The sequence below is a fragment of the Branchiostoma floridae genome, chromosome 3, assembly GCF_000003815.2.
Source record: "Branchiostoma floridae strain S238N-H82 chromosome 3, Bfl_VNyyK, whole genome shotgun sequence".
NCBI lineage: Eukaryota > Metazoa > Chordata > Leptocardii > Amphioxiformes > Branchiostomatidae > Branchiostoma > Branchiostoma floridae.
Window position 1 is genome coordinate 32,466,875 of NC_049981.1, and position 12,794 is coordinate 32,479,668.

Sequence of the window (12,794 nt, forward strand, 5' to 3'; positions counted from 1 at the left end):
AAGATAGAGTTATTTATTTCTACCGTTCCTTAGATTAAGACATATGAGTAGCACCGGACAATTGTATTCCCTATACTCTGTCTTGCAAATTCGCTTTCCATGATGTCATCCTCTCTGTTGCGATTCAGCGCCGCCTCGAGAGCCTCCGAAGTACTGCAGGAGTGACGAGGTGATCTGCGCGAACAGACAGTGCCTGCCTGCGCGCTTCGTCTGCAACGGGAACGACGAGTGCGGCGATGGCAGCGACGAGGAGTTGTGTGGTCAGTGGCTTTTTCTTTATTTGGCTTTTCTATTACAATGTGTATAGACTATAATTGGAGTTAGTGTGTGTGTGTGTGTGGGGGGGGGGGTACAAAACAGGTAACCTGATTCATTCAAACGTCAATGAAAGTTAGACATCGAGGTAATGAGATAACTGAGTCAGCAAATTCTGACCCTTTCCAAATTTTGTCCAGCTGCTTGAGTAACTGACTGTAAACATGAGTATCTCATGCTTGTTGAGGCGTGGGCGTGTTTGGGAGCATTAGAACTCGAGACGTTGTGATTAGATCCTTATTCAGTCTGTATTCATTCATTTATAAATGTAAACTACATTGCTAGGGTAGATAATGCACTTTGTTCAAAACGCTGTTCCTTTTGAAGATATATAGGTGTGATCTATATGATTGTGGACTCTTCTTAGTATGAATGTATCAATGATTTTCATTTGGCAAGATTTAAAAAAAAACTTGTGCAACATGGATGGCGGGATTGACCAGTTGGATCTATTTATTAAACATGGTTACTGGTGTCCCTAAAAACAACATACTCATCATTGGAGGGGATATACAAGCAGCGACACCTAGCTGTAATGCGAAGAAGAACAAGTCAGTGTTACTCTGAGGAAGATGATAAGCGGGCGAAAAAAAAAATATATATAACCTTTGATAATACATTGAGTTTTAGAAAAAACATGCAGTAGAAGCCGTTTTGTTGCACAACCCATTTGCCAGCAATTATCCGGATGGTGCAAAAATTCGCAGTTATCCAGCTGGACCGCACCGGTTTGGGATTTGAGGATTCCGTGCAGTTAATTGGCTTCTACTATACCTTCTTTTCAACCCTTCTCCAGACTGTTTCCGCGGACGCGGTAAGGACTATCGCGGGCGGCACTCCGTCACCACGGCCGGCCTGCCCTGCCTCTTCTGGAACGCCACCGTCCATCTGGAGTTCAACTCGTGGAAGAACTCACAGACGGAATACGGCATCGGGCAACACAACTTCTGCCGGAACCCGGACGGGGACAGCGCGCCATGGTGCTACACGCACCCTAACGGGCGGTACGGGTACTGCAACGTCAGCAGATGCGAAGGTAAGAGACAATTTGTAATTAAACATTATCACTTGATTTTCATAATTCAATCGGAAGCCATAATACATGAGGAAAAATGACATGAATTGAAAGTGATTCAAAGGGATGTACCAATGCGGCATCAGTAATTCTGAGGAAATTTAGGTGTTTAAGACAGTCTTGAGAAGGTCTATATAACAGCGTTTTTTAAAGGTATGTTATCATGGCACCAGGTGTAATTATAAGAGTTTATGTTATGTACTGCCTTCAGGCGTGCTTTGGTCAGGACTCAGAATAATGAGAAGCAGAGTCCGAGGGACGTTAATTAACTCTGGAGAATCTTTCAATTCTCTCAATCAATCTATTCCAGTCTCTGGCTTGAATGTCGTCAGCACTGTAGAGGATCAATTTGAGGACCAATATTATATTTTCAGCACCATTACATGTGCAGTAACCAATGGCATGGTAAAAGCCGGTCTACAGAAGGTCGGAGACAGTAACTCCTGATCTTCCTAACGTCTCAGAACGCCGTTTCGCCCAACAGTACGTCTTTTCTAAGATAATGACCATTCATGCAAACATTGCTCTTGTTTGGGTAATCTCTTGGTTATTTTTTTGTCCTGTTTAGACAAATTTGACCTGTCGGATAAGCTAATGGGTGACGCGCCACGCAGCACCCAAATAAGGCTGCCCCGCCCCGTCATCCCTTGCGGCACCCCCAGTGTTGCCCAGCCGTTGAGCGGTGACGTAGCTGTGAAAGGCGAGCATCCGTGGCAGGTGGGTGACGTCATATAGTGCGTAATCCTTACACACGTGATGTCATGGTCATTTCTTCACTCCCAAAATGCATCCAAATGTGTTTTATTTCGTGAAAATAGACATATTGTTTTCAGTGTGTTTGTTTGGCTCGGCGTGTGTCCGCAGGTATTTGAATATTGTTCAGTGATAAGTTATCAGGATTAACGTATCACGTTCGAGAACATTCCATGTCAAGTAATTACGTCACAATAGGTTTAGTTCGATTTGCACTGTATAGGTCATATCGCACCGAGTAACGTTAGTATATTTCATTTTGCACTGATGAAGGTGACAGACAGTCACCGAAACGGCTGCAGAAGAATAAAAAGAGGTTGTGAAACGAAGAAGACTGTTCGATTGATCTACCAACCTGATGAAACTATTTACGGAGGGATAAGTTATCAGGTCAGAAGGCGGTGTAACCCCAAACCGGCAAGGTGAAGAGGTTGGTCAGGGAAAAAAAAAGAATCTCCAAAAAAGAATTGTGAATAGTTAACAAAGGTACATTAAGATTTTCTATTCCTTGTTCCGCAGGCCCTGCTGCTGACCAAAGGCGTGCACCACGCGTGCAGCGGGACCCTGGTGCATGACTGTTGGGTGGTGACGGCTGCGCACTGCATGGAGTAAGCAGCTTCTATCATTGAACCCTGGAGACTTGTATTATAAAAGTATAACAACATCAACTGGGAAAATAAAGGCTTACCTGTAATAGCTTCTGCTAAAGGCTCAACGGTAAAAACTCGACCAAGAAGTATCTTTGTGTATTGGAGATCATGAGCATACGGAGATAAGGGACTAAACGGAAGCACCAACACAAAGTCTGTACAGGACAGACCAGAGTCTGATGATCAGATCACTCACTTTGCCTTAATTGGAATCGCAACAGTTACAATACTCTGAGGACACTAGGCAGCTGATATGTGACCACATACATACATATACAGTAAAAAAGAAACAAGCGCAAATATAATCAATTAATAATGACAGCAAATAACATCAGATTTAGCGATCATTCAGCATTTCTCGATATGTTTCCGCCACCATTTGATATGGTTAGAAAAAGCCCTTGTTACTACGTCTTTTGTATTGACGATAACTTAAAGGACGGATTGGTGGGAATCAATTGAGTAGGTTTGTAACTGCCTTCGCTGTCAAGCTAAGGTTCCGTTTTTTTTTTCCAAGGCCCCATTTCCACTAGAAGGCGATCGCACTGCGCTCTCACTGCGACCTAATTGTGTGTTACCTTCGCTTTCACACTGGGTATATCAAACAAAAAAATCGCTTTCACACTGGGCATATCATACAAAACGTAAAAGTGTGACTGAGAAGACAACGAAACACAGAAAAAGTAAAAGGATCCATTTCTTTTCTGGACTAAACCATTCTAAGCAATCGATCGCGAACATCTAACATGTCTGTTTTGGTCCCAGCGGATCTAAGGACGCTTACGTCATCAGGCTGGGGGAGTACAACACCGTCCTGGGCGAGCAGACCGAGCAGGACTTCGGCATCGACAAGGCGGTCATTCACCCAGGATATGACGTAGGCACCGGCCAACACGACATAGCCCTGCTCAAGGTGACGTCACATCCGGATCTAGTTCTTCTTTTTGTTGAAAAATAATAATTACTGCTAGATAATGAAAAATCATAGGATGAGACGGAGGACGATATTGACTACCGACAGCCTTTTACCCTTCGCCACGTCGCACTACCATAAAGCATTATGGGCAATAGATTTAGTCATCATGAGCATAATCAAATGCATATTCTACTCTTACTAACTTAATGAACGTTATTAACAATACTATTATAATTAATCTCTGTTTGGCCGATAAATGCATCTATTTACGCCGTGTGCTATTTAATGGCCTCCAATTTAATAGCACATAGGATTTCCTTCAATTAATAAATTTATCCTTCCTTCCTTCCTTCATTAATTCGCTTATTCATTCATTCCTTCTCCAACAGCTACGAAAGAAGAACGGCGCATGTGCGAGAACCACCAACTTCGTACGGCCCATATGCCTCCCGGATGCGGAAATGACGTTCCCTGTTGGGACGCAATGTGACGTCAGCGGATGGGGCAGAACAGGTACGAATCGAACACAGGAATGTTACATTTCTTTCATTAGTGGATAATTTTTCGATATGCCAAAAAGATTCGTTGATTTTGTTAGTGCTAGTTCGTCAGGTAGGTATGCTATTGGCCTAGGCCTGTATGCCTACGAGGCACACTGGATAACACCACTGCCAAACCCGCACGTGCTCTATATGGAACAGTCTCTATACTAGATGATAGCTACTTTCTTGCCATACATTTTCAAGTTTCAAATACCCATTATTTCAGACACGGACCTGTCCCTGGGTTCCACCTTCCAATACCGTGCACTGGACACAGTAGATAACGACCCACTGCACTTTCAGCCTTAAAAGCGTCTACATTTACCGTACCCTTACCATGCCCTTGCCGTGCTCTTACCGTGCCCTTACCGTACCCTTACCGTGCCCTTACCATACTCTTACCGTACCCATACCGTACCCTTACCGTACCCTTACCGTACTCTTACCCTACCCTTACCGTACCCTTACCGTGCCCTTACCGTACTCTTACCGTACCCTTACCCTACCCTTGCCGTACCCTTACCGTACTCTTACCCTACCCTTACCGTACCCTTACCGTACCCTTACCGTACCCTTACCGTACCACTGCAGACACAGACCGGTCTCTGCGTCCAACCACCCTGATGAAGGCGCGGATCCCGTTGTTGCATGATGGTCTATGTCAGCACATCTACGGAGACAAGCTCCTGCCCGGCATGCTGTGCGCGGGCCACGTCAGAGGCGGCAACAACGCCTGCAAGGTACCAATGCGCATGCAGGAGAACTGTAACTTTGCTATCTGGGATGGCGACCTATTTAAACACGTTCTGCTTTCTGAACTGAACTGTTTTCTTGTTGTTCTGAATTGATAAATACCCATTTGAAAGTCAATATTTGTTGTACATATCACAGTGTATATCATATTTGTATTCAGTTGAACTGAAAAAAAGGTTCATGGCATAAAAACATCCATAAAAGTTGCAAATGAAATTAAGAAGGCAATCTTCTTTTAAATCTACTTGATTCTTTATGCGCAAAGTAAATGTGTGCATGTGTGTTATTAATCTCACATGTTACATTTTCTATTGCTCTCTTCAAAAGAAAAAAAAAATACTTCTTTTGCTCTTTTGTCTATCAACCTCTCCAGATCGTTGGGGACACAAACATAAAAATATATCTTACACAAAATACACTTACACAAAATACACTTAACTTTTATCTGGTAAAGCGTTGGTGAAAAAGAGTGAAAACTGTTTGTTGTGTTCCTCCGTTGCCAGGGTAAAACTGTTTGTTGTGCTCCTTCGTTGCCATGGTAAAACTGTTTGTTGTGTTCCCCCGTTGCCAGGGCGACATCGGCGGCCCGCTGACGTGCAAGCTTGATGGGAAGTGGGTGCTGTGGGGTGTGACGTCATGGGGGTTCGGGTGCGGGGAGCCGAAAACGCCCGGAGTTTACACTCGTGTTGCTGAGTACACGGACTGGCTGCAGAGAGTCATGGCCTTCTACTGAGCAACTAGGGAGGTCCTTTAGTCTTCACTGAGCCCCTGTCATCCATTCAGACTAGCTGCAGAGAGTCATGGCCTTCTACTGAGCAACTAGGGAGGTCCTTTAGTCTTCACTGAGCCCCTGTCATCCATTCAGACTAGCTGCAGAGAGTCATGGCCTTCTACTGAGCAACTAGGGAGGTCCTTTAGTCTTTACTGAGACCCTGTCATCCATTCAGACTGGCTACAGAGAGTCATGGCCTTCTACTGAGCAACTAGGGAGGTCCTTTAGTCTTTACTGAGACCCTGTCATCCATTCAGACTGGCTACAGAGAGTCATGGCCTTCTACTGAGCAACTGGGAGGTCCTGTACCCCCGTCATACAGTAAGAACATTTCCTTTGCAGGTTAGACATCCAGGAAATAAAATATGCCAAATAGCAGTTACTCAAGCAACTGGACATGATTTTTTAAATCATAGCCAATTACTCGAGTAACTTTTATTTAGCATAACATGTTATATTGTCGTGTCAGATATAGAATTGTCAAATTCCCAAAGTAAATTCTTTTGAGGGGGGCTATGATTATCAGATAATCCCTTAGGAGGAGGGGCAATATCTGCAATTTTTCACCCTTGAAAGAAGTCTAGTCGTGTTAAAGTTTTTTTTTTTTAATTGAGGACTTGTATTATTTATAGTAGCGTTATATTTGCACAGGATGTGTTCCACAAATTTCACCAAGTGAGTGAAATATCTATGGAATTTCGCCTAAACTTAAGACCGGAAGGCAGCTGTTGTAGTATGTTTGTATGATGGTTACATTTCTGAAAGACCGCAATGAGCTCGAGAATTCTAGGAGATTTGTTTTATGAAATTCGTTGATAGAACATTGCTACTTTTTCATAAGTTTGTCTGAGGCTGCTGTGTATTATTCACAGATTCTTTCTTCAGATTCACATTTGTAGATATTGATGGCTGTTAGCAAGTGAAACGTGCTGGACAAAGATATTTGGTCTTTATGTATAGAATAGACATCGCATCGATGATTGTGTGCAAAACGTAAGGTTCTGGTCATTTTTTTTGTCTGTATGTGAAAATATCAGAAACAATTTGATGAAGTTTTGCCAACTTATTATTCGCTTGTACATGAAGCATGTAGTGGTTTGATATCTAATTGAGAGTATAGACACTAGCAAATCATTAGAACGTGATTAAGATTAACACGAAATAATGCTATATTTATATAAAATAATGACATACAATATACAAACAGCAACCAAGTATATCACTTGATTAAAGAAACGTTGGTAAAAAAATCTGTGAACTGATAAGGATGTTGTAAATCCGAAAACAAAACATCGGCAGTTCGTTGTCGGGTGGAATGGGACAAAATGTTGGATTATGTGTCCAAAAGAATTTGCAAATTAAAAGCACATCTTTATGCGACTGTATCGATCAAATGTTTGAAATGTTTAATGTGTTTCTTTTATCTTCTTGTCTTCTACAACAACATCTGGTGTTCAAATGACGCCAACTCCAGTACTTAACTTGAAAGTTCATCTATGTTTGTACAGGTCATTATTGAACTAGTTTAACTGTTACATCCGACACAAAAATTGGACTCACCCAAAGTTTCGACATAACAGCACCAGTCTTTGCCAAGGAATGAACAATCACCGGGTCATTCGGTTTTACTGGATAAAGGTAAAATCTTGGACATAGATTCGGACTTTTTCGCTAGAGGGCCAGATCAAATAAGCCATCTACATCAGAGCTTTACAACCATCCCTCAACAGAGACGGTGGTAACCGTAGACGTCTTGCAACATATGATCCACTGCTCACTGAATCACGTGTTTTATCTGCATAACGTGACGTCACGACAACAGTTCATTCTTTGACAAAGACTGGTGCTGTTCAGTCGAAAATTTGGGTGAGTCCAATTTTTGTGTTGGATATTACAGTTAAACTGGTTCAGTAATAACTCCAGTACTTGTGTATTTATTTATTTATTGTGTGTTATTAATAGGGCCTTCACACGGAAATCGAATTAGCAGGAATCAAGCCGAACCAGCCGGAATGAAGTATTTGCAAACTTCGTGTCACATTCGGGGCCATTCGGGTGGGAATTCCAAATGGGCCTTAAATCCCCTTCTTTTCTATTCCTGTGAATTCGTAGTGCATTCTAGACATTCTTACGGCATTCGAAATATTCTTTCGGCCACATTCTGGCAGGATTCGAGGTGGCTTGCCGTTTCGGTTCTCCATCGAATGAGATAAGAATGTTTTGAATAATGTTAGAATGTCGTCAGACTGCAGTCAGAATAGTTAGAATACACCAAGAATACACTACGAATGCCATTCGATATTTCTCCACTTCGAATGCACCTCGACAGTTTTTAACATGTCAAAAACTTTCGATCCAGCCAAAAGAACGGCGACGAATATCTCGAATGCAGTAAGAATGTTTAGAATACAGTACGAATTGCGAGGAATTGCCACGAATAGAAAAAAATTTCATTCGGACAGCATTCCGGCTCCTTAGTGCTCTCGTGTGAAGGGGGCTTAAGGCAAGGATATATCTAAATAAGCAAACATTGGTTTAGGCCCAATTTACACTTGTTTCTTGAATCTGTAGTACTACACATCGTAGTCTACTACTGTAGTAGACTACAGATTCGCGTCCGGTTTACACTCACCGACAGGAAAAATAGCGGGACGCCTTCTGTTCCATGATTACGGAGAAACTGTAGCGACTGAATGTGACCTTTGACACTTGGCGGGCGCGGGAATCTTATATTTGTGAAAATTTTTTTCTAATACAAGGCGCCCAGAAAAATAGGTCATGACAATAGAAAATAGTACATTGACCGCAGATGACCCAAATAGAATACGCGTACGTTTCGAATTACGCCAGGTCGAACAGCATCAATTTTTTTTTGGTCTTCTTCACCCTTCCTGTTGTGTCAATTTTGACTACCGGACGCATCAAAATGACGGGAGAGGTGGAAGCCATTATGTTCATGTTGCAGTAGATGTTTTTCCTGGTATTCATGACCCAGGTTTTCAACCAGACGCGCCAAGAACGTATGCAGTGTAGGAGGCGACTGAGGCGGTTGGCGTCAATCAGCTGCAGTCTACTACAGTTTCTGTTTATACCCTGTTCGAATTCTCATAGAACGTCCGCTGAACTGTAGTACTACAGCCTCTGAGGGTGTAGTAGACTACAGTAGTAGACTACACTTCATTTCTGTTTACACCCAGAAAAAATCTGTAGGCTACTACAGTAGTAGACTACGATGTGTAGTACTACAGTTAAAACTACAAGTGTAAATCGTGCCTTAGTTAGGTATCATTTGCCATTCAGATCGACAATGCGTGATGAAACAGTCACTTCCGGTTCCGGCTGAATCACCACACGGCGCCTGAAAAATGCTATAGATTCAGTGCCTGAGAGAGACCTGTTGTGCAAATCTGTCTCAGTTTTGTTTCCAATTGAGCAGTCTGAACTTTGACTTCAATTATCTATTGATTCATACAATATTTTTAGTGCTTTAACTGCAGATGTATTTAATCACTGACGAAAGGTAACGGACTGAGTATTGCGGGTGTTAACTGCAGATTCTTTTCAGCCTCTGACAAGCTTAAGAGGTACTGGATACTGCCTGTAACGTCTGAGCGTTTCGTACATCTATTAAGCTGCCTCAGTAACGAATGGGAGTGGGTACCGATTTTTCTTATTGGACCTGTCCGGAAAAACCGGACCTGAAAACCGGATATTGGACCTATTGGAATAAGAACAGATTATATGATCAGGCATTCACACGTTTTGGGGCTTACCGGCCGAAGAAAAAAGAGTAGAGTATAAGTAGAGTAGAGTCTAGAGTAATTTCTACCGAGATTAACAATTAATCGTACAGAGATAGTTAGTTACTTGTAGCTTTGTAGGATTTTAAAACGCCAGTGGGAGTCAAATATTCCACAAAACATATTTTTTTTGGTAGCGAAAAGTACCATTGTTTTGAGTATCGGTCATTCACAAGTTTTCACATACAGAATCAGGTCCAGGTTCAGATCCGGACCTGGACCTGATCCTCTGGACCTGAACCGGACCTGAATCTTCTGTACCAGTACCAACCCCTAGTAACGAACTATTAATTTGTGCAAAGCTATATGACTAACGTTATATAGTTGAATAAATGAATGCCTGAAAGATGAATCACAGAGACGCAACTGAGAGAACGACGCTTTTATTTACAGAGCACAATACGTCATGATTGCGTCATCAGTACGTCATGGTGACGTCAAGCATCTCCATGGCAACATTCAGACCTGACACAGTAATCTGAGCCTTGTCATGACGTAACTTCGAATTGAAGCCTCAAACGGTCTAATCTTCAGCACCTGATGAAACGGTTTTTTAAGCTAGTTTTTTTTTCTTTCATTTTCGCAATTTTCACGTTACCAAAAATGTCACGATAGCTTCTTCATTTTTAAGTAGAGGACGGACGGCTAGAGACTTGGGTTTAGGCAGTATCTGTATATGAATATACACGAAATAGACATCTTGTACAATAATGGTCCGACGGTCGGGTTCATCATGTTGCAGTTCTACCACCTGTCGCAACACGGCGCTGTGAGACTGTTCACCTGAGGTCTAACGTTTAACATACTACATAAGGCAATTTCAACCAATTGGAAACCGACTCACAAAACGTACTATGACTCCCTTTTGCACCAAGTAATATACAGTAATATGTCATCAATACAGGACTTGTACATACAACTTCTTTATCTTACAAATTCTATGATGAAACAAACGCTGTCGATATTTCCACACGAACCCAAAGCAGTGGTGACAAAACGTTTCGGCTTAGGGACACTCTAGTACTTGCTACACGGATGTAACTGTGAATTCTCTATCATAAAATGTTGTTTGGAAAATCAGGAGGCCAGATGACTGAAATTGTTCTTGTGTTGTAACACCGACAGATTTTACACATTGAATTGTCTCTAGTTCCTGCGACGGTATTTTATATTTAATGTAACTTTTAGACGAACTCTAATGAAGCAAAATGTATAGCTGATCTTCATTCTGCTTTGGTGTTTACATCCCTGTTGACTAAGACAATAACAACTTATACAAAACAACAACATTAAACCAAGGGGCAGTGTCGTCTAAGCTGGTAACATAAAAGGAGCGAATAAAACATGTCATAATCAAACAGCAAATAACTGTTAATGCACACAAATACTAGATCAAACTTTGTTACGACCATTCATTTAAGCGATATTGTGCTAACTGCAATGTTCCCCCCATGACGAATGATATTAAGTGTTCTTGCAAAGGCAAATAAGAAAAAATTGTTACGACGCTGCTTATACGTTATCGGAACCTGAGTTTTTATGTCGTGCCTATATGTACAATATAAATGCAGATGATATAGAAATTCTTCAGTGGAAATTTGGTCGTGGATGTCATGGCAGAAATATTTAGCAAGGAAGCTATAGCTTAACAAGACGGAAATTAAATCCGGTGGTCACGTCCGATTTTACATGTCATAGATGAGCAATAGATGCGCGTTACTGACGCGTCATAATGTCGGATGATGCCAAAAGAATGCGTTATAACTTTATAAGATTACTCGCAACAAATCAAAAGCGTCATAAATGCGAAATGATGCGTTACTTATCACCAGTCCAACCTTAACATAGCGATTAATGACTAATGAAGAACAAGGATTTTCATATACATCTCTTCCCGGCAAAACCAGCGCCGCGACCACTAAAAAAACTGAAAATCGCTGCTATGAACAGGTCGTACTAAACATAATATATGACAGCAAAAACACCCCAGCGTCACTGGTGACATTGTTTCAACTTAAACAAACTACGTTCTTTACACGGTGTTTCTGACGCTAAGCACTTACTACAATAAAAATGTACGTGCACATTATGATAAAGCTGTAAACCACAGAGGAAGATGACAGATTATAGCCTACAGTGTAGACATTGTCTCTCCTACAACCATAACATAGATCAAGATAAATACAACATACGCCATTCACCAGAATAGCTTCTCTAACATTAAAACACAAAGTACACAAAACGCTCCTAACCAAATCCAATACTTGCCCCACCACATATCTACTGAAGTAACCATACCCAGATTGTCATGTGACACACAGTGTCTATATGTACAGAAAAAAAACAACACTTAGATCAAGTGGGGTGGAGTTACCATCGTCTTTGGGCCAGCTTGATTGACGTTTTCGTGATCTAGCCTCGGATAACAGTCCTAATTCTGCACGGATGAATCGAAATCAAATTTCTAAAGGTCAGAACAAAGTTCGCGATGCGGGTTTGCAGAAAATAAAGTTGAGATCGAACTTAGGGAACGTTTGGATAAGAATTTGAAAAATGTTGCGATGGACAGAAATCACGTAGTCATCCTGCTGCCTGCCTGTACCACACCGACATATGCGGAAAACTTTTCTTAGACGGTAGAATTAAGCGTTATGTATTGGCAAACAGACAAAACATGTTTGACGTGTCCTTTGTGCGTTGTCAACATATAATGTCTGTATGTATTTCCAAAGAATAGAGATCTGCCAACTTATTTCAATTGTTTCAGTACCGTCTAGCAAAGTAGTACGTTAGCTAGACGATTCAAGAACGATCGTAGTACCTGTACGTGTTTAAGGGACTGTACAGATATTTTGATCGTATAAAAATTGGGCAGAGATCTCAGTGCTCTTACACTGAGCGCTCAATCGTCTCCAAGGTCTCTCCAAGATCTCAATGATGTTTCAGCGACATTTGTCAATGCCTTTTTAATACTGATTTTTCCATGATCACAAAACCAATGATTTTAGGCGGCTAGTCTGTTGCCCAATTACAGACTGCAAACTGTGGCATTGAGCCTTAAAGCTAATTTTACTTTAACGTGAAACTGAATTTATTTGTCGATGAAGGTCAGAAATCCAGATGATAAGATTCGCAAGGTAACAGTTACTCGAGAAACTGGATATGATTTTGGAAACAGCCAGACATTTCAGACAGCACCCACTATATTTCGTTAGTAA

General features: G+C 41.6%; 1 protein-coding gene across 1 annotated transcript in view; it reads left to right on the plus strand.

Moving 5' to 3' along the window:
* Positions 1-7,151, plus strand: part of LOC118411854 (tissue-type plasminogen activator-like) — an 8,206-nt gene extending 1,055 nt beyond the window's left edge. Inside the window, exons 4-11 of the mRNA XM_035814341.1 lie at positions 129-260; positions 1,112-1,351; positions 1,959-2,107; positions 2,663-2,751; positions 3,559-3,706; positions 4,099-4,222; positions 4,843-4,991; positions 5,576-7,151. Coding sequence (XP_035670234.1) covers positions 129-260; positions 1,112-1,351; positions 1,959-2,107; positions 2,663-2,751; positions 3,559-3,706; positions 4,099-4,222; positions 4,843-4,991; positions 5,576-5,737 — 1,193 coding nt within the window. The 3' untranslated portion in view covers positions 5,738-7,151. The remainder of the gene's footprint in view (positions 1-128; positions 261-1,111; positions 1,352-1,958; positions 2,108-2,662; positions 2,752-3,558; positions 3,707-4,098; positions 4,223-4,842; positions 4,992-5,575) is intronic.
* Positions 7,152-12,794: the final 5,643 nt, after the last annotated feature.